The sequence below is a fragment of the Pelecanus crispus genome, chromosome 13 (assembly GCF_030463565.1).
Source record: "Pelecanus crispus isolate bPelCri1 chromosome 13, bPelCri1.pri, whole genome shotgun sequence".
Lineage (NCBI taxonomy): Eukaryota > Metazoa > Chordata > Aves > Pelecaniformes > Pelecanidae > Pelecanus > Pelecanus crispus.
In genome coordinates, this window is record NC_134655.1 from 8614012 (window position 1) to 8641953 (window position 27942).

Consider the following 27942-nt stretch of genomic DNA (forward strand, 5'->3'; position numbering starts at 1 on the left):
ACTCTCAAGCCGTGAGCTTGGAGAACTGCTTCTGGCGCAGCATGTGAAGCAGCTCTGCCTAAGCTGCAGCCCCGCTTTGGTCTTCTGGATTTCCAAAGTCTATCGGGACCAGTGACACTATAAATATTGGAAACTGCTTCTCTTCTTTGTCTTCCTGCCCTTTTGTCTTTACCCCTCTCTCCTCACTCTGTCCTGCTGCTTTATAGTCTCATGGTTCCTCTGATAGAAAAAAAAAGTACATATATTAGCAAGTGCTGATAAAGTATTAAATACAAAGTTCTTAATCCCCAGAAGCCTCATTAATATCATAAGTGATCACGGTATCATAAAGAATAGTAGCATAGATAGATAGCAAATAGATAATTTATTATTATCAATAATAAAATAAAAAAGTAGGGTCACACACTTAGGGACAGACCACTAGTACGAACGTCTCCTAATAGAGGGAAACTCAACCATTGCGTCAGAAACAACAACGGAGAAAGGCCCAGGAGAATTTTTCAATGGCAGGATGATTATGATTACCAACACACTGCAACCATGAAAAAGATAAACACAATTTTAGGAGCTAGCACGAGACGCTTCCATCGCAACTAGGAATGCATTCATGTTGAGGCAGAAGCCATGACGAGCATTATGCACCCAGTTAAAACGAAAACGGAACGAGGAACAGGTGCAGCAAAAAAGTCCCCATCGGGACGCGGGGAATAAAGAGCCCATTTGTCACTGAGCGCCGGCCGGCTCCGCGCAGCGCAAGGCAGGGCAGGGAGGAGGGCGGGCAGCGGGCCGGCAGCGGGCCAGCACCGCCGCAGACGCACAGACGGCCCCTCCGCGCCGCAGCCCCCAGCCTCGGCTCCTAACGACCGAGCGGTGCCAGCCTACCGGAGAGGCAAGCCCTGGGGTACGGAGCGGCGGGGGGGAGGCACCCAACGCCTCGGAAGCCCCTTCCCTCCGCCGCTACCCGGCTGTTGATTGCCGGCGGCCCCGCGGCTGCTCCTCCCACCGCTCCCCCGGGCCTGCGCTTCCTCCTCTACCCCCCCGCCCCAGCCAAGCCCGCTCTCGCCGCCGCCTTCCTGTCACCGTCTTCCCCCCCCCCCCCCGCCCCCCGCCCCGCAACGGCCCGCCGGCTCCACCCCTCCCCCTCCGCGACCGTTGGGAGCTTTGAACGGAACGCGGCGCGCGCGCGCACCAGCCCCGCCCCTGCGCGCGCCATGGCGGCGCCCTGGCTCAGCCCGTGACAGCAGGAGGCCGAGGCCGCCGTCTCCTGCCGCCCTCCCCCTCCCCAGCGGCGGCCCCGGCCCCGGCTTTCGGGGGGAGGGGCCGCGAGGAAGCTGTCATGCAGGACCCTACCCCGGGACGCGGCGGTAGCGCCCGCCCCGCCGAGGAGAGGCGGGGGCCGGCGGCGGCGAGCGGCGAGGCCTCCTGGCTCCAGAGGGTCTTTGAGGAGGTGCGGGGCTCCTCCCAGCTGAGCGTGGCCCCCGCGGAGCCGCCCCCGGTCACGGTGGTGGCGGTGGAGCGGTACCTGGCCGAGCCGCCGCCGCCGCCCGCCGCCGCCCCGCAGTACTGGTACGACGTGACGCTGGCGGACGGCGCGTGCCAGGAGCGCTGCTACCTGGCGCCGCGCCTCAACGGCCTGGTGCAGCGCGCGCACCTGCGCGCCGGCGCGCGCCTGCGCCTCACGCGCTGCTCCTACCTGTACGACGAGAAGCGCCTCAACTACGGCTTCCTCTGCCTGGAGGAGCTGGAGCGGGTCGGGGGCGCCGGGCCCCCCGCCGAGCCGCCCCGCCACCGCCCGCCCACCCTCCGCGGGGAGAGGAAGCACTACCTCCCGCTGTGGAACAACGAGGATCCCTACGGAGACGTGTGGGTGGCAGACAAGCCCCAGGCGCAGGTGGACGTCGACGGTAAGCGGAGAGGAGGCGGCTTTAGAGGAGGGGGAGTAGGTGGAGACCGGCCCCGGGGCAGCCGAGCGCCCTAGGGAGGCCTGCGCTGCCCCGGCCGCCCAAAGGCGCCCGCAGAGACGAGCAGGCGCGGCTGCCCGCCTTGCTCCCGCGCCCGGGCCGGGCTCCCTGATCAGAAGCGACCCCCCGGTTGCGTTGGGCGCCGATGCGGATGTGCCGTACGCGTCGCAGTTCACGCGTTCGTCTTGCTTTGAGAGGGGTTTTTAAACTTGACGAAAGCTTGGCTGACAATGGGGAGCTATGGTGCTTGCACCCAGTCTTATGAGGTGCCAAAAACATCTGTTCCAGTAGTAGTCTCTTGGCTAGCCCGTGGGACTGGGCTGGAAGCTGCCACCCAAAATGCGGTCAGTGCCGAGGGGTTCAGGCCTGCCCACGAAGCCTGGTGAGGAGGGAGGTGCAAGCGGGACTTCTGCACAAGAGTGATGCCCTTCTAGGCTAACACCTGTGTCTCTTGTAGTAGCTCTTCTGCTCATCTGACAACACTTCTGTGTCATTTTAAATGTGTCATCGCTCTCTCTTTCAATTAAAACGAAACTATGCTGTGTGCAGATGGCTCAGAACAGGATTTCATGGTCAATAGTATCAGCAAATGAGCCTTTTTAAATGCGAGAAACATTAAGAAAATACATGTGACGTCCTTGGCCTTCGCACTGTACTCCTGAAAACATAAATGTTCAATCATGAATGCTCTTTTTTGGTCTTTTTTTTTTTTTTTCTTTAACCTTAGTCTCCAAGCTGACTTCTCTTGGTCAGCTAGAAATGACCTGGAGAAGCAGAGTTCACTTCCATCCACTTCTTGTGAGAGTCCTGCACAAATCTAGACTAAGGTACTACGGGAAACCAGAGAAAAAACTGGATATGCCTTATCAGGTAAAGAGGGATAAATACATAGGTTAACACTCAAATAGCTGTAGGATATTTGGAAATCGTTATTCCCATATAGTAAGCACATAAAGTTAAGATTTATGTTGTAGCTACTTTGTATTAAAAATGCTACCTTTACAAAAATGCTGAGCCCTTTAGTGTAGGAAATGGTGAGTTTAGTGATCATATGTACAAACTTTGGTGGATGCGTTTCAGTTCCTATAGTTCGGTTGAGCTTTTTGTGAAGAAAAAAAAATATTTGGTGTTTTCGGTAGCTTAACAGCTTAAATGTTTCTGGTCTCTATGCTTTGGAGGTTGGAGTTAGTCTGTCTTGTGCAAAAAAAAAAAAAAAAAGGCAAACAGATTTTAATAACTTTTATTCCCTAATTCTCTCACCTGGTGACTTCCAGATAGGTTGTTTTACTGTAAAATTCTCTAATGATTTTCCTAATAGGTTTTACTTGTGATATTTTTCTGTAGAGGTTCTTGGAAGTGAAGACAGGAGGCGTAGCGGGTTGGTCCCAGCCAGCAACTAAGCACTCACCAGCTGATTGTTTGCTCTGCACTGCTCCCTCCAGAGGGGTGAGGGAGAGCATTGGAAGAGCAAAAGCGAGGAAAAACCCATGGGTTGAGATAAAGGCAGTTTAAGAAGTGAAGGGGAAAAGGGAAGTGGGGAAAAAAAGGCCAAACTAGGGTTGCAAAGGCTCACCACCTCTCACCAGCAGACCAATGCCCAGCCAGTCTCTGAACCGTGGGTACTTTGAGAAGACTAGCAGCCCATTTTATATCTGAGCATGATGTTACATGGCGTGGAATATCCCCTAGGGTCAGTTCAGGTGAGCTCTCTCGGCTGTGTCCCCTCCCAGCCTCTTGCCCATCCCTAGCTTACTTGCTGGGGTGGCAGAATGAGAAATAAAGACCTTGACACTGCAAGCAATGTTCAGCAACAGCTAAAACATTGGTGTTACCAACACTATTTTAGTCACAGATCTAAAACGTGGCACCATGCAGGCTGGTACAAAGAAAATAAACTCCATCCCAGCCAGACTCCGTACAGGAGGGCAACACTTTACAAAGAGCTTAAAGAACTCATATGAATTCTTCCATAGGGAGAGAGAGGTAGGAAACGTCTTGATGAAAGGCTGTGGTGTTCTCTTATTCCAAGTTTCCATTCCCTTTACACATGAAGATAAATCTGGGTCTTTTTATTGGAGGTGCTTCTCAGTAGACAGTCTGGATGATACTCCTCACTTTCATGGCAGTTGATCAGTCACATTTCTTGGTATTAGTTGTAGAATCAATACCCAGAGCTGATTTAGGTCAAGGAGACAGGTTTTACATGCTTTTTGCTTTATGCATTCCTCCTTTAGATAGTGTTATGTGTTGAATTATTGTTATTAGATAAAACCCGAAGGCATAATAAAAGATTCTATGATATAATAGTTTACTTTCAAGGATGACTGATTAGAAATATTAGATTGAACTAACAAGTGTTGATTTGTATAATCTCTGTATTGAACTTGGAATAAGGAAAAGAAGGTTTTAGAAGCAGCAAGGGGGAAAAACACATAAGGTGTTAATATGTTCAAGAATGGTGATATATTAAAGAGAGTCGATGGTAGCATGAACAAAAGCAGATGATTCTTTGAGGCTGACAGGTGAATGGATAAAATGAAGCATTTTGATAGAGCTGAGATTTTTTTTTTCAATGGATTGCTAGCTTTTAAGACCATTATAAGACTGTTTAAAACTCTTTTTCACTGCTCAGTGATCTGCTCGGTTATGGAGTCAAAGTTCACCCAGTTTAAAAAAAAAAAAAAAAAAAGGGTAGATATCTTTGTTGTGAAAAAACTTCAATGAAAAGATAGTGGTTTGCAAAGCAGATTGTTTTCTGCTTTTTTTTTTTTTTTTTTTTCCTTGAAAATCAAACTTGTATTGTGTTTCATCAGGAATGTTTAGCAAATGGTCCTGTAAAATCTCAACTTCCAAAATATGGTTTTCCTTCATGGATATTTTGAAATGTTACTCTAAATACAGCATTCTCTCTGATAAAGAAGAATCTTTTCAGTATTGTTTCTTGTGCATGGTATTTCCCCAACCTCCTCCAAAAACGATAGCATGAAACTGGCATTACCTAGCATTACTGAGCAGTGGAAAGATAAAGAGTTTGGGCTGGGGTAGTTGTGGAAGAATTCTTTTGTGAAAATTAGGGATTTCTTCAACTCTAGTATTCAATACAAGTTTTGGAACATACTCTGTATCCTTTTGTAATCATCAGAGAAATTGTTCATGAGTCAAGTAGCTGGTGCATTATTCAAAATAAATACATACCGGAATGTTGATAAATAAAAGATGAATGTATTTTGTCTCTTTTTTTCTTTAGGCTTACTTTGAAGTTGCTGATGGTTCAGGCATGATGTCAATGGTTTTGTGGAATTCATTATGTCCTGAATGGTATAACAGTATGAAGGTTGGCACGGTACTTCTTCTTGAACAGTATGCTATCAAAACCAGTTACCCATTTAAAACACAGCCAACCCCAGGGGATTCACAGATGAAGAGATTTGCTACAATTGGTTAAGTATTGCAGAAACCTGTTTTGATTAAATGAAATGTAGCTGTAAAAAGGTAGCTGTTTATAGCAATGAAATAGAAAGTGATCCCTTGCTGAGACTAATTGATAAGGTATTTATCCTTAAACATTAGCTCTGAAAGGTGTCTTAGCATCCAAGTTCTTATTGTTCCCTGCGTATATTAGGATCGTGTCTACAAAGTTTATTGCCAGAATTAGTTAAAACGTTTATTTACTAATAAATAAATAAAAATCTAATCCCTGATTTCAAGTATTGGGGTCATAAAGACAGGCCTCTGGTACTGAATTTTAATCTGATTCTACTTCCTGATTAATAATACAGATACTGTTTGTGCACTGCTCGCACCTTCTTCCAGGTCACTGAAGCACGTTGTCACCTGATCTGACTTTAGATTTTAGTGAATATGGTCAAGGCCCAGAGTATCTGCAAAGCTCCACTGGATAAAAAGTTGCATTGATGACTGCTGTCTGTGCTGAAACAGCAGCACCATGGGAGTGCATATATGAAGAATATTCCTTGGCTACAAGAAAGTGTTTTCTTACTTGCAGTTGTTTAGTGTGACAGATATTCAAAGGAGCTATGCTACAGAAATACAAGTGCTACAATATAACAATAATAGCCTTTTTAAACTGGATTTGGTCAACTTTTTTTTTTTTTCCTTCTCTCCTACTTTACTGAACATGAGTTCTTTCCCCTTTTGTGCTTTTATACTCAGAACAAAATGACGGCCAACATTCAGAAAATTCAAAATACTTCTTTGAAACAAGCAAATACGCGTGTTAGTGAAGGATGATGTATGTATAACCTACTAACAATGACAGTTTCCTAATGCAGTTGCTACAGTGCACAAAAATAAACAATATTTTCCACTGCTAAAAGCAGTGTATTCTCTGCCTAACGTATCTTTGCCTTAAAGCCAGATCTTAATGTCTGAAGTGTTTGTGATGAGTTGGCAGGAGAGAGAAATGTTTAGTCAGGAATGGAAGTTTGTGAGGGAAGCTGGTGATGATCACAAGCCACCCCTGAAAACAATTATAATTGCCACAAAACCTTTCTGTGGGAGGACAGAATAAAATATGTCATCTGAGGTGACTTTCTCTATGAACAAATATTGCTTCATTTTAATGGCTTCATTCACACTACACTACTGATTTGTGCAAGCGTTATTGGGGTAGAAATGTTAATGAGGAGATCAAAATGGAAAATTAGGCCAATGGGCTGTAAATGGTAATATATGTGTAATGGAAGAATTAAACGTCAGTCTATAGTAAAGTGCCAGACCACAGTATTTTCAGACCACAGATAAACTGTAGAAATTACTAATCTTCAGTTCATATCAATTTACGTACAGTATCTTGCTTCTTTTCTCAGCACAAAGCTCAGAATTTTGTCTTGATATGACCTTGCAAAGCACATAATACCATGCACTGGTGGATCTTATGCCCCATATATCTTGTAAGAAGAGAGTCTAAAGAGAACAGAATATCCAGAAAAAATTCTGGAGCAGTTATAAAATCGATTTTATGCAGCTCCTGGTGCATTTATTCCTCCCCTTCCCCCAGAGGAAATGAAATTTAATGCCTTACTAATTACTGCTTTAATATAAATATCTCTGTATATGCCCAATACAGGACAATAGTTTAGTTTTTTTTAATCATGCACGAGTGCTCCAAAAGTTCTTCAGCTAGCTGATTAAAGCAATCAATTACACTGAATTGCTTAAGTAACAATTACTTTTTTCATCCTCTATTTCCAATTTGTATTTCCATCAAATCACAACTTTCCAGTGTTTCCTTACAACCATTCACCTGTAAATGTCATAAAATATATCTGGAATGTTAACAAGGCCACAAGGGATAGGGCTTTCCAAATTAAGAGTTCTTGCAAGGCAGTATGCTTCTGGCATATTCCTAGATTTCTGTGAAGCGAGTTTTGCGTTGCTTGTTTCTGTTTGCAGCTACAGCATTGTATGACATGTTGAGAGGCGCTGTTTCAGGACCAAAAACCTTTTGAGCTTAAATACTTAGTACCAACACCTTAAATTCTACTGCTAGGCAATGTGTGCATTTCACAGATCACTGAATTTATGTGGTACTGATGAAAACTGCTGTTTCAAATAGCCTGGACTGACCTTAGCTACTGAATCATCCGAGGGTGTAGTCCTGAGTTGAGTATATGACTTTCATCTAATCTCAAAATGGCAAAACAATTGTTTTCAGGAATTTTCTCTGAGATACTATCCTAAAACACCATATGCAAAACCACGATTGTCCTCCAAATACGTTTCTAGAAAGCAGCATGCAAAAGAAAATTCTTAAGTAGAGGGTCTGATTTAAAGCATAATACCTTCTTAATGTTGCACCGCTAGGGTGAGGGGCCAGATATAATTATATAAACAATTGTATACATTATTTATACCTATTTAATTACTTTTCTGGCTGCATTATTTGAATAACCCCTTACCCAAACCCACGTATCTTGTAGAAACTTCATCAGAATCTTTTTCGTACCAGCATGATTTGTCTTGTTATGAGAGAGACAATAGAGTACCTCCTTGTGTATTCTAGATGCTGAAGCCATTCCTCCTGTATTTTTTATGTGGTTGCAGAACCCCCCGCTTCCCCCAGTGCTCCACCATGTTTGCTATTCATCGTCTAAGCAGTCTGCTTAATGAATTAAATTTTTCAGGTGCTATAGAATAGACATGAGAAGACCTTTTGTTTTTTTCCATGGCCATGGTGTATTCCTATCATAATAATTACCTGAACTGGTATCAGGTGTGGAAGTTCTCATCTGATAGTTCTGTCTTCTGTTTTACTTCATTGCCTGCAAGTCAATTTTAGATCTTACTGACATTTGAGAATGAAACTAGCATAAAAAATACTTCATATCTAATCAGTATTGTAGTATTAGTTTCTGTTGCTAGTTTTTAAAGTATCTGGCTGGATCAAATTAATCAGCTCATGTAGGGAATTGGAAAGTTTAACATTGCTCAGATTATAAAACTGCAGTGTTGAATGCTGTACCCGAAGTCCTTATTTTATTTTGATGAAAATATAAAAGTCAGAGGAATTGAGTAATAATTTCACAAGCAGTGAGACAAAGTTGGAATACTGCATTTAAGAAACTTTACCCTGTTGGGTTTTCTTGGGGGCGGGGAGGGGGCGTATTAATTTTTTTTTTTTTAATTTGTATTCATGCCTTAAATGTTACTGACTTTTTTCCTTTGTCAGAAATCAGCCTTAACGTCCGAGACCCTCCTACTAAAATAAGTATTATTCCAGAAGAAACAGTTAAGCCAGAGTGGGGATTACCTGAAGTTAAATATCGGTTTATCACAAGGTAAAATAGAGTTCTGCTGGTTGTCAAGCTGGAACTTAAATTTCACTACATTACAGTGAATGTTAATTGGAAACATTTTTTGAAAAGTTTCTGAGAAAGCTTTATGTTTTGTTATTAATGAATACCCACGTTTTTGTTCTGTTTTGGTTTTAGGTCAGAACTGGATGACTTGCCAAACAATCATTCCTGTGATGTTATTGGTCTTGTGACATTTGTAGGAAGGGCTGAACGAGCAAGAAAGAGAGGTTTTTTTCTATAAATATGACTTTCAGAGTTTGTCAAACGGTTTTAACTTTCTGAATAAATGCTTATACATTTTTCTTAATGTTTGTTTATATAGAACATGGTGAAGACTTCTGGCTCTATCGTTGGGCACATGCCATTGATGGGACCTCAGACCAACCATTCATACTGGAATTATTTGCAACTTCTCAGCCAGATGTGTTTGAGCATATTCACCCAAGTATTCATCTCTCTATAATACTTATTAACAATTATTTATAGTGTTTTTCTAGTTGGTTGCTAATTTCAAATTTTGAGTATAATTGCCACTGAATAAAAAATTGCCCTGGTTTGTCTCCTTAAACAGAAAATAGCTGATCAGCAATTAAAATTTAAAAATAATAAAAAAAAAGTTTAAGTATTTGAAACTCTTGTGGTATTGCAATCTGCCAGTTAGTCTAAGCAAATAGATGGGCAGCTGGGCCTGGGGCTCATCTGATCTCATCAATTTCAACAGAAACTTAAGTGAAGCACCTGGGGCAACATCTCTTGCATCAGAGGCAAATAAAGGTGGCAGCTGGTCAAATCTATTACTCCTTTTGTCCTGTAAATAAGTATTTTTTTTTTTTATAGACAGGAATAATTTAAGAGGATTGGAAGACGGAAGAGGTGAAAGTGGAAAAGCTTCATTTCTTTGAATAAATATTTTTTGGCCAAACAGCAATATCACCCATCTGTGTTAGTTATTGCATGTGAGCTAAGAACAATAAATTTCAAACTGGAGAGTCCTTAATGAAGGATTTTAGAAGAGCTTTAAATATTTCTTCTTGCCTTCTTTCTCTTCTCCTCCAAGCAGTCATCCTTCCATTAAGACTGGTTGGTGTCACATGCATTTTTTCTATCATATGATGGCATTTTTAATATCATACGATGCGGGACCAGCTGCACAGCCCTGTTAAGGTTATGGCTGCATTCATCTTGAGCGTGCTGGGGAAATGGCAAAGAATGACATTCTAGTGTTTAACTGAAATATTAACAAAAGAATGAGTTTGTACTCTATTTAGAAGTTTTGCAGTGTAATGTCAGATTTCTTGTGCCTTCCATGATTTTATGCTTTTTCTCCTTAAGAAACACAGCCATCTAATTTTCATATTTTTACTATTTGTTTCATTGATATCCTACCTGATCAAGTATTTCATGTTTTAGTCCTAATACGTATGCTGAAATTTCCTTGCACGGTTACTAAATTGAAAATTTAATTACATCTCCATATTGTAATTTATAATGGCGGCTCAGTACATGCTGAAGCATTTGTAGGGTCAAAAACTAAAATGTCTTGTTTAGAGCACTAAATGTCAGTCTTGACATTCTAAAATCAATGAAATACCAGGAAAAAAAAAACAAACGATTTTTTTTTTCTCCAGTGACATATTTGGTGTGTACACAGATGAGAGTGGTACGGGACCTCACTGAGAATCCTTCCAGCACAATTTACCTTACGACTTCAAATGAAAGTCAAATATTCATTACAGGTAACCTGAACTCGTTTTAGTTTTATATAGTTCTCATCTTATTTGTTTGGAAAGGGTATTTTTGTTTTACAATGAAATAATCAGTGCATAGTATTAGTTTCCTTGTCAGAAATTACTTTGAGTTAATAATGAAATACCATTGCATTCTTGTGAAGCATTAATGGGTGTATCTTATGAAAAGTACCTGAGTATGTTTACTAATTCTTTCAGACTGTTTTAATCCTTTGATAGTGTAGCAATGCAGATAACCGCTTCCTTATAAACTTCAAAAATCACTTGGAGCTTTTCTGGCTTACAGATTTCCTTATTACAAAACAAAAAAAAATATGGGTATAGTTGTTCTAAATTTATCTTAGCTAATCTTTTTCACCAACTATTTGGAGAGCTGTTACGCTTCATCTTTCCCAACGTGCAGGGCTTTATGCAGACCATGTGGTCTGGGAAGTGATTTAGTGCTGGGCTGCCCTGAAGGAGCATTCCTTCTAGATAGTCTTGTTTGAATAGTCCCATCTGCAGTTACAATACTCTTTATGGCCCTGTGATACTGTACACTAGATACCACCAGTCAGCATGTCACAGGCAGGACCAGGCACAGCTGTTCATATTATATTTGCTCTTGAATCAGGAGGCAGATTATAGCAGTGTTGCAGGTGAGTGATGTACTGGCCTAATTGCAAGGGAGTTTAAGATGCAATAGGTGTATCTTTCCTGTGTTGGTTTATCCAGCTCATTTCTTCAGTGATCCTAACGTATCAGTCACCCAGTCTGAATCTTTCCACTGACAAGTAGGAATAAATAAAAATATGTGCTAAAAAGGTACCTGAACATAGTCAGTTCTATACACATGGTCTTGCCTGACAAGCTGGGTAGGGTGTTTGGTGCTTAATTGGACTAGCAAAGCAAGGTAGCCTTTTTGTGAAGAGGTTTCTAATGATTTAATTTACTCCTAAATGAAGGGTTTGAGAGGTTGTTTTTTCCCTTTGCTTTCCTTCAGTATATTTTGTGCTTAATTTTCTAGTTAAATATTTAGGCTTTCCCCCACCCTAGCTTTAGTTCATTTTATGTCTGTTTGGGTCGTAAATGAGAGCTACAGCTGGAGATTGCAAACTATTGGATAAGATCTGTTTCAGTTCACAGTTTAGATGTAGACCTGGTCAGATTACAATTTATTTGATAAAATTGGTGTTAGTCCATATCTTGGTTTTAAACCAGCCAACAATGAATACATACCTTGCCAGTTATCTGTCAGTAACAACCTTTGCTGAACCCTGTGAAGATGATTTAGCTGCTCTTTCCTGCTAATAAAACAATTTCTGATCACTTGATTGTTTTGTATGTTCCTGTGAGAAAGTATTCTAGTAGCATTTTTGCTAGTTGCTTTATTTCTTTCTATTACTTAACATTTGTTTAACTTTCAGTGCCAAATGCAAGTGTTAGTCAAGGAATTCAAGACACTCATTTCATAAAACACTGTCGACTAGTGGAAAGGTGTCTTTTGTATTCTCTAGTCCAGTTTTTCTTAATTTGCTTTTTCTACGTAGTGTTCAGGATAGCTTCAAGATGAGAACGGATGACAGTAACCTGCTTTGGTTTTGATACCTGATTATTTTTGTTTTAAAAGGGTGGCACAAGGGCCAGCCATACACCAAGGATACCAAAGTGAAAAACTTCATTCAGTGGACTAAAACACAAAGCGAAGCTGATCAAATGAAGAAAACTGTCATTGGTGGCTATTATCCTTTTCCACGACCTCCAAATAACTTTTTGAAGTATTGCAAAAACAATAAAGGTATCATACCATCAAATATCTTTAAGATTTGTAGCCTTGTTCAGTCTTACTCCAAGCATTTGAAGCATCAGTTAAAAAGCAACACAGTTACTATTGGCAATTACACGAGGTTGTAATGTCATTTAGAAAAACTCCCTTTCATGACTCAATGTATCACAGGTTAAATCCTCATCTTACAGAAAGTATCATGGCACCATTAGCTGCAGGAGAACTGTAGCAGCTTACATGAGCTACAGATCTGCCCAGAAGTTTTACTCTGAATGTTCTGCTAAATCAGAATTAAAGACAGTTATACTGAAGAATACAGCGAGTTAGAAATTTCACCTGAAACAGAAATTGTGATATCTTGTAATGCATACTAAAAGATGCTTGTGAGCTAAAAAGATTTATTGATTAAATTTTTTTCCATGTGATGTGAACAACAAAAATATTTAAAATTCTTCAAAAATGTAATTTTAAAATAATTTAATATTTAATACCAAATTATCTTTACTTTTCAGTCTTGTGTCCAGACAGTTTGATATTGTATTTCTTTAAAAGTTGTTTCTGGAATTTTCTTTTTTGCAGTCGAATCGGTTTTGAAAGCCATAGGTGAAACGGGGAAAGAGATTGAAGATTTGCATTACAGAGAACACAAGCGGATTGCTGTTCAGGGAATAATTAGTGCCATAAGATACATCAGCTGTAGCAACGCAGCTGAAGAAGCCTCAGGAGCAGAACTTGCTCAGGTACAGTGTTTGAGAATTAATGCTATAGCACTTCAGCAACTATGATCATAACTAGAATGGAGAATTTTGCATTTGAGTTCAGAACCTAATTACATTGTTTCTTTATTAACTTCATTTGCTATTTTGAGAGCAAAATTTTTGAAAGTCATAGTTTAGAACTTTTTAAATAGCAATTATTCAGTGCTTTTCTGAAAGTGTTATGACAGTCCACCGTAAAACTACATGACTGAAGTTACTAGTTTGACTGACTGGATAACCTAATGTAAATTTGAATGTGGGAGAAGCAACTACTGCAACATGCTCACTGTCACTTTCTAGACAGAATTTATCTTACTAATGTGATTAGAAAATAATTTCTGCTAGATATAACGTGAATTGCAGAAGGTAGGCTAAATTGTTCTGTTCCTTTAAAAGTTACTTTAAAACTTGCAGGTTTTTGAGTTGGAAGCAATAGCTTTGAGTGCTTTGAAACTCTTAAACAATTAACTGTTGTTGCAGAAAGATACTTCTCAGTCTCTTGAAAGTTCTCCTATGTCCAAAGAAGACTGTGTTCACAAGGGAAAAAACACCAACCTTCAAAATAAAGAAGTTAAGTCTTTTCTGGGGCCACATTGCACTCCTGGGGAACAACATCAGCGCCAAGCTCTACTGTCAAAAAAGAGTTCAGTCAAGAGAAAGATACCGTGCAGATTAAATACAGATGCAGAACAGTAAGCTCTCCTCATAAATATGTAGTGGATCTTCTAAAAAGTGTTTACGGAAACTGGTTCAAAGCCCAGGCCGTAGGAGATATCTAAGAAAGCTTTAAAAGCATATGTAGTTTAAAAGGTAGTTAGGTACTTTTCCTAGAATCAGGTGATGACGGTTGTAACTCTTCAGGCTAATGAAGGATTGATTAAAGCAGGTGTCTGGTTTGCAATGCTCTCTTCTGATTAATATTTATGCTACTTTGTTGTTAATCTCACAGATTTGAAATAGAAGTAGTTAATAGTTGAACCATATATAGTTTAGTGACAGTCATGGAACAACCAACAGTTACAGTGGTGTGGGGAAATAAGATTTCTTCATTGAAAATGTAGAATCAGGATCTGGTATACCTGTTCCTTAATTTCAAACATACTTATATTTTTCTTTCTGGTTAATGGCATGTACTGCATGTAGCTGTAACTTGCTGTCAGAAGGGCAAGTAGATGGTGGTCATGTGCTAACCTAAAGGCTTGAAATAACTTGTAGCGCTATGGTTCTGCTTGTGATGGGATTTCATGAAATTGTATTGCATCTAGTCAGACATAGACAAAGGATATTAGTCTGATATAAGGAAACGGATTAAGACAAAATAATTTGCCTGATAGAACTATTTTAGGTTCAAGAATAATCTTGTATAAGATTGCCCTTTGTTGCAATGTTTGTGCAAAATCTAATGTACCCATACTTAGTATTAAGAGCCTGGTGAATACATTGACAGGTTTAATGTTGCAAAAATCTAGCTCATCATGTCTTTTTTTTTTTTTTTTTTTTTAGTGGATTTCTCATGCTGTAAAGGGTATATTTTTCATCTTGACTTTTCACATCCAAAGTCATGATGTGGGAAGAGGGTGGGCATTCAAAGTATTTTGAGGGAAAATAAGATGAAATATAAGTAGGAGTGAATGAAAACTTAAGACTAAGAAAACCCTGCTGAATAGAAGTTCTGTCTTGGCAGTGTTACAGTAACACTGTATCCACAGTGTTAGTGGATTTCCATTCCATAAGGAAAATTCCAGCATTTGAGTGTCTTAGGTTTGTTCTGCCTGAAAGAAAAACATGCATCTTCTTTGGTTTGTGTATTTCCATTTAACTAAATACTGTAAAATAATGGTGAATTTCCTACTTTAAGGGGGAGTGCATCTGTTATTCCTGTATCATCTTACCCCTATTTCACACGGTCTGCAAGAAGAAAATTTGGGTAAGTCATGTGAAGTTAACTATGTTAAATAATTGCAATGATGAAACAAAGATATTTGAAGTGAAACTTTTACAGGTCAAGAATCTGTATGGAAGTGAAATGAAATAACAGATCAGGGTAGAGTTTAATATTTTCTATTCGCTTCCTTTGCACTGATTCTAGTTTAAATACATTGGATTATTTTATTCAGAAACATAATTTTGAGTATGTTATTGAACATATTTTTATACTGTTACTAGTGCTACTTAGAGAATCTATAGTAACAGGGGTCCATCGTGGTAAGCAGAGTAATATATGTAGTCTTTGTTTCAGAGAGATTACCGTTTAAGTAGGAAAGTCAAAGGTAGGAGGGAGGGATGCATGATTAGCAAGCAGAGTGAACAATGTAATAGCATTAATGGATTTGCTGGTGGTGGTTGAGCTATACATCATCTGTGGTACTACAGAGGTGTAAGTATAGTTGTCCCTGAGAAGCCACTTGGCTCCTTCCACTACCTGACACTCAGTCTTCATTGAACTCAGTTTGGATCCAGAGAAGGATTTCTTTTTTAAAAAAAAATCCAGGTAGGAATTTCAAATCCAGAGCCCTGACAAGTCTGGAACCTAATGAGATAACTACAAATGGGAAATTATTAAGAAAACTGAATGAGTGTTGTTATTTGCTAGTCTGGGGTAAAAAGCTACTTTCCTTTGTGCATTTTGTTTAAGGGCCTTAAATTCTTGTCATTTGTTCCAAACACAGCTTGGGTAGCTTGAATGTTTGAACTCTTTGGTGTCAGTAATGTCAGCTGTTTGGTTTTTCTGGCAGTGGTGATTTGGGCTTCTGTCATGAGTACGTATACCCCTCAGATCCTGCTTTAGTTTACTTTTAGCACCTCTTCCCTCCCCGCTAAAACAAAGAATCATGGTGCTAGGGCTATAGCAACAATAGTAATGATAGAGTTGATCATAAGTTGTTGACCGTTCTGCCAGTATTACTGCCCTACAAACATACCTGTTGTCTTGAGAAACATCTCTTGGAAGCTGATTTGCAATAGCTTTTTCTGTGGGATAAATGAGACTCTTCTGAGCCCAAATGTCTGTTATTTCCTCTGGTCCTCTTGGTAGATACTGCATTTTCTAGGGGAAATGGTTGCCTGGCTCTGCGGCCCGTTCATTAAAAGCGTGACAACTGGCTTTAAGGTCACGTCTCTGCAGGTGGTGCAGGAGTTTGCAGGGACTTGTGGCACAAATCCATAGGAAAATCAGGAGTTTTTTGGAATGTGAGGAATCCTGTTTTCTTTCGCTTGCTGAGAAATGTTCCATTTTTTCTTGGGGGTGGAGGGTGGGAAGAATGTTTTCTCCCCATTTCTTAAAAGTGAAGCAAAAAGTTAAGGCATGTTTACTTTCTTCTCTGCTTTTCTCAATCTGCTACTCTCCTCGCTACCTGTGTGTCCACTCTATGCCATTAGTGCTAGAACCCCAACTAAAGGAGGAGAAAGTCTGTGTTGGATTATGGAAAGCTGTTTCACTCTATATAATTAAAAGGTAACTTGTGTATTTCTGTAATTAACTATGAAGTTGTGCTGAATTCTCCAAACTGCAGAAGAAAAATAGAAAGTCAGCCTGACATACCTTAAAATTGCATTGTTTTCTATTCTGTTGCTTAGAAGTAGCAGAATGTCAGCTCTCATTGAAGTGTTTTAATACGTTGATGAAATAACAACAGTAAAGATATATTTTGAAGTACGTATTCTAGCTTAGATTATTTTGCATCAAATATTTTGTGTAGTTTTTCAGCATGTGGTTGCGTTTTTTAAGTTTTTTTGGTTTTAAACAGTAGAAGCTTATTTTAAGGCTTTTTATTGACAGCCTCAGTTCATACATTTCTGAGGTAACTTACCTGATTATTAAGGGTTTCAGAAAGGACAAGGTAAGAGGAAACTGGTTAATTTGATATTATTGTTGATATTTATATCCTTGCTAGTACAGACATTCAACATAAATATACTTTTAAGCATTTAATATACCCCAAAATGGCTTAATTGATAGTTTATTGTGAACAGGGAATGGTCAGGAATTTCAGAAAGGCTTATTTTTATGTGGAAGTGAAAAACAACACAGTAGTTTTCTTAACATTTTAATCTTTTGTAAGTTTAGCACTGCAGTTACCATGGAGTTGCTGGTGCACTACATGCTTACCCTCCACACTGCTTAAAAGTAACTTTTTTGTATGCTTCTATCCTTGCAGTTTCACTTCTAAATCTATATGTAACTTAGACCCTTTTCTCCTTTTTCCCTTCCCTCTGATGAGAGCTAAGGGATGGGTATTCTATAATATGGGGAAATTCTGCTTGAGGTTTGAATGACTGAAAGTTTCCCAGAATTTGACATTTCCTTCAGACCACTTTTTCACAGGGAGGAATTGGTAGATATCGACAATCAATTTGTGTAGACTTGTCAAATTATTGTAGGAGGCTGTTTGGTTTCTCTGTCACTTACCATGGTAGATGCATATACAATAATGGTGTCATGACAGCTGAGTCAAGTTGATTTCAAACCAGTCTATAAAATAAGACTTTTACCAGTTATATCAGTGATTGGGGTGTTTTGTTTTGTTGTTTTGAGGCACTTTAATCCCTTGCATCATTTGGGCATAGCTACAAGTTGTAACTGTTTTCTTTCTCAATTTTTTTATCCCATTTAGTCCTAGTGCTTAGGAAATAGGTGTGAAGCATAAGACATGCTTATTTTCCCAATATTTTCTGAAAGTAGTCATCTGCCACCTATTTTGATTAATGTTACTTTCGTTGACAATACTTTACAGTAAAATGACTGAAAAGGTGAATACCAGTGCATCTGGAAATACTGAATAAAAGCTTTTTTGCAAGTGGGCATCTGTGAAAAGGGGAGTCTGCAGAATGCAGACTGGGAATAGCAAATTTGGCACGGCACAAGTTCTCATAAAGCTGTCATGTGCAAAATAGGAAGGTGGGTGTTTCGGTATACAACAGCCACAGCATAGTGCAGTAAATGGAAGAGTATGAGTTATATCAGGTGGCTTGCAGACATACTGGCTGGCAAAGAAACATATAAACTGTGTGTATAGACAAGTAGGTTTCCCTTACGAGCCTCGCTCCAGTTACGCTGTACACACATCCAGCACAAAGCAGTCCTGTAAGGAATAGCATGTCGGGCAGGTAGGAGAAATCATCCCGGTACAGATCTGTGAAAGAAGTTGGGGAAAAATTGTGACAAGTTATTTTCATATTTTTCAGAGGCTCTACTAGCTGTAAATCAGAGCCTATTCACCTCCAAAACTAGACAATTTTAAAAGAAAAAGAAACCATTTCCATAATAACAACTTGTCAGCAGCATGACTTGGTTTAATCCTCTGCTTTAATGAAGAGGGAAGCTGGCAGTATCTAACTTGACATGTTGATTTCTGAGCAAGCTTTTCCTAACATTGTGCTAGGTTGTCATGCCTCTTGTGGAGAAGTCCGAGTCTGGACAGTGAAAATTAGTTTTGTGGGCATTAATTTTTAATTAGACTACTTTTGTTAATACTTTTGAAAATGTATTCTAATGGCTTGAAAGTGTATTAACAGAGCTGTTATGTAAATGTTTAATTTATTGTTACGCATACACAGTAATTACTTTCCATGATGGTTCTTGTAAAAGGAATTAATTCTTTATAAGATACTACTTTCATGGAAACATTCTTTTATCTAGACATAATACCATAGAAAGCACAATGTAATTACTGAATTATCATTTTAGAAAGAGGCAAACTTTCCTGCTACCTTTCATCAGAAAACATAAAAATGCCATTGCATAAACTTAGATCTGGCATCTTGCATGTATCTTTCAGAGGTTGCCCTGGACCTCAAAATTTGAAAAATACTTTGGACTACAAAGTCACATAGAAACACATAAAAGTTTTCATTTACCAACATTTTCAACACAACTCTGCTCAGAAGCTTGGGTGGGTGGTAGGAAGCAATTAGGGTCGTGCTGTTTTAAAGATCTTTACGTGGCAGCTTTTTTTGTTTACAAAATTAGGTGGCTGAAACCTGAAAGGATCCTTTTGTGCCTAGAGGTGGAGGTCACAAGAAGGTCGCTCCAGTACTTAGCCCACACCATGATGATGGTGCATTTCATAAAATGTACTTTCATACTCAAAAACCACAATGTATTTCCTTTTATCTTTTCACTAGATTTTAGGTATTTTCCATTTGCTATGAAACGTTGACATGAAATTTTCAAGATATATCCTAGTATTAAATGGGAAAAATTGAAAAAGACCTGTAAATCCTTATGACCGAAATACAGAATGTCCCACTACACAGCATGCTCGTCTTTGATTCCTTTTTCACTGTCTGTCTATTGTCCCTGTGTATTTGTAGTTACAATATTTTATTAGTAACTGCTTTGGTAGTCTGGAATTTTAATGGTACCTTGCCAAAGTCTTGCCAGACATATCTCAGTTGTTTGTGATGCAAGATAATCAAGATAGTCTTTTTCCTAAGTTTATTCAGACATCATGGTGAGTTTATAATAAGAGGAATGGAACAAAGAAGAAAGGAATAAATGGGCCTAAGAGCTTATTTTACCATCTTGTGGCAGCAGAGTATCTGTTACATTTTTCTCCTGCATAATATCCTAGGTAATTGATTAGAGATTGTTAGAGAATAGTTGCTTACCGTTAATTAAAAATGTTGTGCTTAAAAACGAAAGTATAACAAAAATCCAGTTTGCTTGAGTGAACTGATTGTTACAACAGGGTAGTATGTCCAAAGGAAAAAATATATTTGGAATTTCTCTGTCATGTTGGATTCTGGAGTGATGATGCGGCTCTGTTCATGCTTTGTTTTTGACTGCTGAAGGGTGCTGATATGAAAGTGCAGCAGCATGCTGTGCAACCGTTTTTTAGAATCGAATCATAAACCTGTTGGCTGTCTGTGATGTTCAGCTTTTAGTGTCACGCATGCTATTTCCAGTAGGTGTCCAGTAGAGGGCAACAAACACTGTTTTTTGAGTGTAAAATACTTTCCAATCTACTTCATAAAGCGAAGAAACACAGCAGTTCTTGTCCTAAGCTCTTCAAAACTGATTTACTGAGCATAGTAAGTCTCATTATGTCAAGCTGTTATAAGTGTTGTGATATGAAGCCAGGTACTACTGCTCACTCATTCAAGCTTGTATCATTTATCACTAGAAATCTGTCAAGGTTTGAAGTTTTGCTGCATGGTGTTTCAGGTTAAATAGGTTTTAAATATATATATACTATAACTTTCTTTTTATAGCTTGGATGAATTTCAACGTGAAGATTCTGTGCAAGATAAAAATGGACAGGCTGTATCAGACAGTTTACAGTACTGCACAGGTATGTTGCAAATAGTTGTTACATTAACCTTAGGAGGTTTAAGCCTACGTCTTCTCTTCAGGTCCAAAGCAGGCAACAAAGATGTCCTTATAACCCTTGTTTGTCAAGACAGCTCTTCTGTACATCTGGCTGCATCAACCTCTAGGAAGCTACTGTAGCAATGTCTTGTTAATGTCATTCTGCTTGGTCGTGTCCCTGATGTGTTCTAAAGGATGGCTGGAAGGACAGTGTTGGTCTGTTTCCCAGTATGGGGAATAAATTCTCAGTGTTGCTTTATACAAGTTTTAAGTTAGTTTTGTAACTCAGAAGCAGTTAGTAGCGTAAGACCTCACATTTTTTGTTGGCAGTTTTCTTGCTATAGTGATCTGCATGTGATAAAATTGTCCCTCTCCGTGAAGGTAGCCCCAAAGCTATGTGAGTACCTAATTAAAAAGGCAAATAGAAGATGTGGGAGGAAATGGATGAAACATACAAGCCAGTGATAAGAATGATGTTTGGTTTAGGGATTTTTCTAAGTTAATATTATAACTTTTTTCTTTCTTCCTCTGAAATTGAAAAATAAACTCATGTTCCATGCAGTTAGCGTCTTGATATCTATTTTTGGATGAAGGAAGAAGTCTAATTTGTCAGTTGTCATTATGTGCAGCTTGGTCTGTGTTTTATTTCACACAAATATTTTGACATGTTTTCCTCTTTCCAGAGCTGACTGAATGTGCTCTGAGTCATATAATTTTATCTAAAAGTTCGTCTACTACTAGCATCTGTCCCAACATTAACATCTGCCAATTTACTTCTATGTATAGCTATATTATGTTTAATGTTGTCCATCCTTTTATTTTTGCAAGGCAGCAGTTCATCTTAATTTAGTAATGACCTCGATAGGTTTTCTTTGTAGCCTATTGATAATGACCTACTCCATTGTGCTGCTTTAAAGCCATAGAAGTTACAGTGAATTTTCCCAAATGTTTAATATATTAAGAGACTGAAATCATGAGGAAACTTTCAAATTGGAAGTAACTGTTTAAAGTGAAGTTTTATTCCAGAGAACGAGCAGGTTCAGGTACTGTGTAGAGATCTGTTGTTCAAAAGTAAGAAAATATATCCATAAACAATTTGATAATTAATTAATTTATTGGTGGTTAGTCTTTGGTGAAATTTCTTGTTGCTTTTAAAAATGAGAAATCAAATTGAGTGTGTTCACCAGAAATTATTTTGACAGCTGTAGTGTTTATTGTGCTATGCTGTTACTCTCTGTAGAATTGCTGGGATATTGTGTAGATCTCATAAAATGAATGCATGTATGTGGTTTCAAGGAGTTGGTTTAAAGGGTTGGTTTTCAAAAAAAAAAAGGATGTGAAGATGTACAGTGAAATACATGCCTCATTTTTTAACTGTAGTGAAGAAATCTTGCATTAGATACTTAGATTTAGATACTTTTATTTAGATATTTGTATCTAAAATACAGATATATTTAGATATTTTTATTCTTAAAATATCATTTACATTGATATTTCCTCACTGCATGTGAAACCCTATTTAACCTTCAGTTGGCTGATATTTTGAGTGTAGTCCAAAATAAATGAATCAGTCTCTCATCTAATGTGAGTATGCAATAATTATATGAATATATTAGTAAATGTAGCTGCTAAATATATGCACATAGTTTTCTCACATAATGTCAGTCCTACTGGCAATATTATTAGTCTTAAATAAAATACTAATTATTTAGCTGATGCTAGTTTTATCTGAATAAAATCATGTTTGTATTTTGCTTAACAAGCCTACTAATTATGGTACATGTATCGAAATGAACACTTTTCTGTGCTGCATTCCTTCAGATTTTGAAGATAGCTTTTTTTTTTTCAGTATTCTGAGATTGTATATCAGCTACTTATGTATCATATACCTATTTTTCCATTTACTGATATGCAGGTCATAGGTACCACAGAAAATGGAAAGGTGTTACTTTAAGCTTCATAGTGATGTTACCGTGGTCCCAGGTAGAGCTTTTTTTTTAATACCAGCAAGGGAGACTGCTCTTAGCTGCCTTCAGAAGCTATTTATGGGAACGTGAAATTTTCCTCCCCTCCCTTTATAACTATGTATTAGGGGTGCTGACATTTCTGTCTCTTAGTAGCTCCATATTGTAGCAGCCTGCATCGAAGTAACACTTTTTGAATAGTCATTGGGTAGATGTACAAAAAGAGCTGATAGAGATATCCAAAATAAAATAAATTATTAAAGTGTATTTTTAAAATGTTGAAATATCTTGGGGGAGGAGCAGTACTGGGATAAGGTTCACTCACTGGAATTTCATTTACTGCAGATACTATTTTTTGCAAGAGGTACAAAGGAGGAGTAAAAGATTGCAGTCTGTGCTGTAAAATAACATGAAACGTAACTGTAAAGCAGAAATGCACTGACTCAGATTTACTAACAAAAGTGTTTGCAAGAAAGAAACTTTATAGTAACAGTGTAGGCTGATGACCAAATTAACTTCTGATTTTTTACAAGAAAAAAGCATCTGCTGTATACTGTAATTATACAGCAGATTTAAAAAAAAAAAAAAAAAAAAAGCCCTTCTGCTAACTGAACTCAAAATAGGGTTCATCTCAATTGCTTTTTGTAGGAAATTGTGTGTTTAAATGTTCACCATAGCTATCTTCATATTTTTGATTGGTTTAAAGAAGAAAGTAGTCTTTGCCGCCAAGAGGCTCTCTGTAGCTAGAGGAGTTCAAACATTTGCTTTATTTTTTTTCTAAAGTGCAGTCATATTGTTAAAGATTTCAACATCTTATTGTTTAAATACCAGTCGTGGCTATTTCTACTGTGCTGTCCTAATTACACATCTGTTTATGCAAAGTTAATAATGAGTGTACAAGTAGGACACACAAATTACAGCACCAATGATATGTTGAGGGAGAAAAGTAAAGTCACGATTGAAGTTTTAGAAAGAGAAAGGGGTTTTTTTTATCCCACTACTTATATTCTGAAACTGTTTTGTACTTTATTTGCCTAATGTATAGCATTAAGTCTTCATGCTTGTAGAGAATTCTGTAATTCTCCAAGTAAAATAGTGAGAAAAAATGTTTCTTTGTGTAGCAGCTTTCATGTGCCCCTTACCTTATTCCAGTTCTGTGTGAAAAATACTGCAGACTGCTTTATGCAATCCAGAACACACTTTTACTATTAGTGCCAATTTTCTTTAAACTCCTTGTCCTTTGTTGTCTAATTCAATGCAGCAAGACTCTTATTTCCCTTGTTGAATGTTCTTGCATATGTTGCATCAAGTTTGTCTGTGTATGTTCTGGTTTCTTCATTTTTGAACATCCTGATGCTCCATCATAGCAATTATGACACTAAAAAGAAGTGAAGTAAAAAAGCATATGTTCATAGAGAAATGTTGGGGTGGATAATATACCCAGTTCAGAAGGCTACTTGATGAGAAGCTGTTTCACGGGAGGTGGAGGAGATACAAGGCTATACTGGGAATATTTTGAAATGAGCTTTCTGGTAAGCTCAGAAGGTGGGGTTTAACACTTGCCTTCAAAATTGGAAGTGATGGTTATATAAGCTTTTACCATTAACAATCCTCAAGTTACGTGTAATAGGAAAGAAGAATGGAGCTATCATTGACTGTATAGCAAGAAATTTTAAATGTTAGCATAGTCTTCAATGTAAGCATATAGTTATTGTGCAAGGGATGGAAAAGTTCACCTTCACTTGTGCCCGTTTTAAACTTGTTTTCATGATTTCTGGCTGTTCATTAAACAAGTTATGTGCTCTCCAAAAACAAGCCACAATGACGCTCTTCATGTGGTGAAATAAGTCTTTTCACTGCAAGTCTAGCCTCTAAGGTTACCAGTTTACTCATGTTTCAACCCTAGCTTAATTCATTGTTTTGTATGTTTTGAACATTCTGCCATGTCTTCATAATTGAAGTGTTTTAATGAAAATATTTCTTATCTAGCAGAGAAGTGATATGATTCTATGAGCATATAAGCAACTAAGTATTTCCTGTGTTTATAATAGACCAAGAAGGAATGAGCGATATACCTGAAACTGAAGAGACTGGAAGACCTTGTGATTCATGGCAGAGTGACCTGTGGGCACAAGTGAAAGACAAGTTAATGAAATATTTGCATCACAGCACAATTTTCCCAGAAAGCATCCCACGTAAATTTGATTATGTGCACAAAGAGTTACTTATGCAACAGTACAACCTTCATGCAGCAGTGCACCAGCCAAAAGGAACCAGAACAGATAAAGATATCAATGAGTTTAAAAGTGCTAGTGGCCTTGGGTATTATGAAGTGACAGTTCTGGGTAAGTATTTGGTAGCTTGGCTTCTAAAAAAGGTTAAACAAGAGCAGTATAAGATCTTAGCTCTTTGCTGCGTTAAATTAAGAATGGCTTGAAGGTTTGTCAGAAACTGAATGGATTTCTCTAAATCAATTAGTTGATTTTGAGTATTTCTTGAAGTTTAAAAAAATGATTGACGTTGTAGATTTTTGTTAGAGTCATGATTTAGGATAATTTTGTACTGGAAAGCTGTAATTCTCATTAAGAATACCTTTAAATGAAATGACTGAACATCTTGTTTCTAATATCACTTTTCATATAATTGCAATTTTGTGTATAGGTTTATGTGTATCATTTGAAGAATGTGTGTAGTCCTTAAGCTATCGATTATTACAATTAGAGGTAGGTCCCATTCACTAGTTCAGCCAGTCTGACATAATCAGGTAAATTATTCAATTGCACTTGATTGTCAGCTGACTTTCCTGCCAGAGGGGTATTAATCAGAAACAAGTTAGTGTTCTTAAAGGGAAAAGGACAACTATAAATGCTTCTTCTGAGCTTTATTCTCACTGAGTTGTTTTTTGAGTACTGTTGCTCCTGAAGTGCCTTTCTTCCACACTAGGAAACTAAGGGCTGTATTTTAGCCCTGCTCATCAACTGCTCTCTGCTGCTTCTGGTTAGCACAAAGCATCAGTTGATTGATCTTTATTTGTTAAAATATAAATATGCATGATGTGTATCTGTTTGTTAGCATTACTGTGGGACATTAATCTGTTTGATTTTGTTTTCCCATCAAAAGGAGAAGGAAATTGCCTAGCTTAACAATGCTCATGTTAAGTTCCCATAATTTAAAAGTTTCCATTATTTGCTAAAGGAGATTTGCAGAGAAGGCGTTTGCATATTTACAGTCATTAGAATCCTGGGACTTACAATATAATATTCAAGATGAAGGTAGCACAAGTACTGCACCGCATGCTGCATAGATACACTGGTTGTAAAATTAATTTCTCTGCCCTTGTAGCAGCGATAAAGTTAAAAATGAGTGTGAAATGGCTTCCAATGTTGGTTTAATATTTTCTGAGCTAACAGCATTGTTAGCCTTAAATCATAGTACGTTATAGCATCATATCAATTTGAATGTGCTTATGTATAAATACATATACATAGATATATTGAAATGTATTTTTAGATGTCAGTTATTAATTAATGGACAAAGAGCAAGTAAATAAAAATCAGTGTTCAGCCTGCATAGTTTGGTCTTTAAATAAAAAGAAGAAATGGTGCATGAAGTTGCTAATGGGCTGAAGATGAAGGTTTCTGCTAACTTAAATATTTTTTTTTTTCAACAGGTGTAAACCATGATGTGGCAATAGATGTTGCATTTCTGCCACTGTTTTGTCCTGAAGATCCCCACTTATTTCAACTAGAAGACATTCAAAATGATACATTACTGTCTTGTATGAGTTGCATCTCTGCATGTCAGCAGAAGGCTGCTAGCAATGGAAGGCTTCATGACATGTTTCCACTTTCAAGTGAGACTGGCTTTCACTGATGTTACTCATTTATCGTTTCTTGGTTTATCTTTCAATGCAAGAGTTAATCCTCTATAGAAGTCTCTGTTGTAGGTCAGACATTGTTCCCCTTTCCAGTGTAAGATATGTGAATTCTGTGTGACCACCTTTAGTAAATAGATGCAATACTGAACTTTCAAGGCAGTTTTTACTGAAGCTGTTCTCATACTCTGAAGATAGTATTTTAATATCCAAACCACAGCCTCCTAAGTGACCTAGATAGCATTTGCATTTATTTTTTGATGCAAAATTATACTGACATAGAAGTCGGTACGTGTGGCTGAGCATGTGAGTATTTGGCGTGATCTGCTTTGACACAGAGTGGAATAACCATCAATCAGTCAGCCCGTTTCACTGATGTCACTTTGAACAGCTGCTTTAACGCAACCTACAGTGCCTATAAACTGAAGTATTTGCCTGCTATTGAATTATTTTCCTTCAGATTATGCTTCTAATTACTGGCACCTCACAAATGTGGTGAACACTATTAATGTGTATCATACTGCAAAGTGCTGTATAAGCATCATGTTTTCCTGCATGTTTATATAGACAGATTTGATTTTACTTAAATACATCTTTACTTTTCCTTGAATAGTACTATGAAATCAGAGAATCACTAATGGTTAAGTAATGCATATTTCAGCTTTTCCATATCTAAGTTCTGGTGCTGCCATTTCTAGTGATTGAATTTGCTAATAAAATTCTACCAAAAAAACCGAAAATCCCAGTAAGCCAGCATTTAATAGTTAGAGTGAGGTTTTTCACTGAAAGAAGGTTGAACATATACACATTATTGCACGCAGAACAATGTCGATTCAGTATACCTTTTTATTGTATGTATATTAAAACACCTTTTCTTAACTTCTAGACGAAATTGTAAAAGCGGCGATGGATCTAGATGGCAAACATGTTGTCTGCATCTTGGACATCTGTCACTTGGGTGATGATAAGGTGGAAGTCTTTCTGAGCAAAATCTACAAGACAGTGGAACCTGATGTTCTAGATCCAGTGTAATTTAATAACTTATTTTTCAAATTTATATTGTTTAAAAGGAGGGAAATAAAATTGCTGGAACTTGAATACACCCTCTACACATTGCACTTTTGTAGAACTAGCAGACATGAACATAAAATTACAATTCTTAGAGCAATTGTAATGGTCATCCATGTAAGTGAGAAGGACGATTGTTGCCTTTATTTTTGGCAGTCTTGAACAGATTACAATGTCTTGGTCACTTATGTTCAAGAAGTATGAATAGGCAATACAGTGAGCTTATCTTTTGATAGGATACCAAGGAGTATAAGTATCATTGTCATCTTTCTCTGCCTGTGCACCTACATACACAGGAAATGTATATATCACGGTGAGAACTGAGAAGAGAGGCAGGCTTTCCCAATATTAAAGGCAATGTCTGCAAAAGAATTAACTGGCTGTGATGTAAATTTAGGCTGGAAATTAGAATAATTTTTAGGATTAGAGCTGTTATGTTCTATAGTGATCTTTTAGTGGGAGGTACTGGGGTCAGCCTAACTGCTCTTCAGGCTTGAAGCTTACTGTGTTTGTGAAAGGGATTAAATATCATGGTGTCTTTAGTACCGGTGACTGGACTCAGTGATCCAAGAAGCCACTTCCAGTTCTTTTTTACCTGAGCATGGTCAGCTGCTGTGTTTTTATTTGTCTGCTTTTGTATATACAGCGTTGGGTAGTGAGTTTGGCACCCAAAGGGT

The 27942-nt window shown here is 38.2% G+C and overlaps 1 protein-coding gene across 1 annotated transcript; it reads left to right on the forward strand.

Moving 5' to 3' along the window:
* The first annotated feature begins 1336 nt into the window (after window positions 1–1336).
* On the forward strand, window positions 1337–27942 carry RADX (RPA1 related single stranded DNA binding protein, X-linked). Its single transcript, XM_075720447.1, has 15 exons — window positions 1337–1904; window positions 2689–2831; window positions 5209–5401; window positions 8653–8761; window positions 8915–9006; window positions 9102–9224; window positions 10408–10515; window positions 12137–12304; window positions 12872–13032; window positions 13531–13742; window positions 14909–14977; window positions 20263–20342; window positions 24375–24668; window positions 25994–26176; window positions 27084–27942. Exons 1-15 carry the CDS (start codon window positions 1337–1339, stop codon window positions 27227–27229), a joined length of 2649 nt encoding a protein of 882 aa, XP_075576562.1. The 3' UTR covers window positions 27230–27942.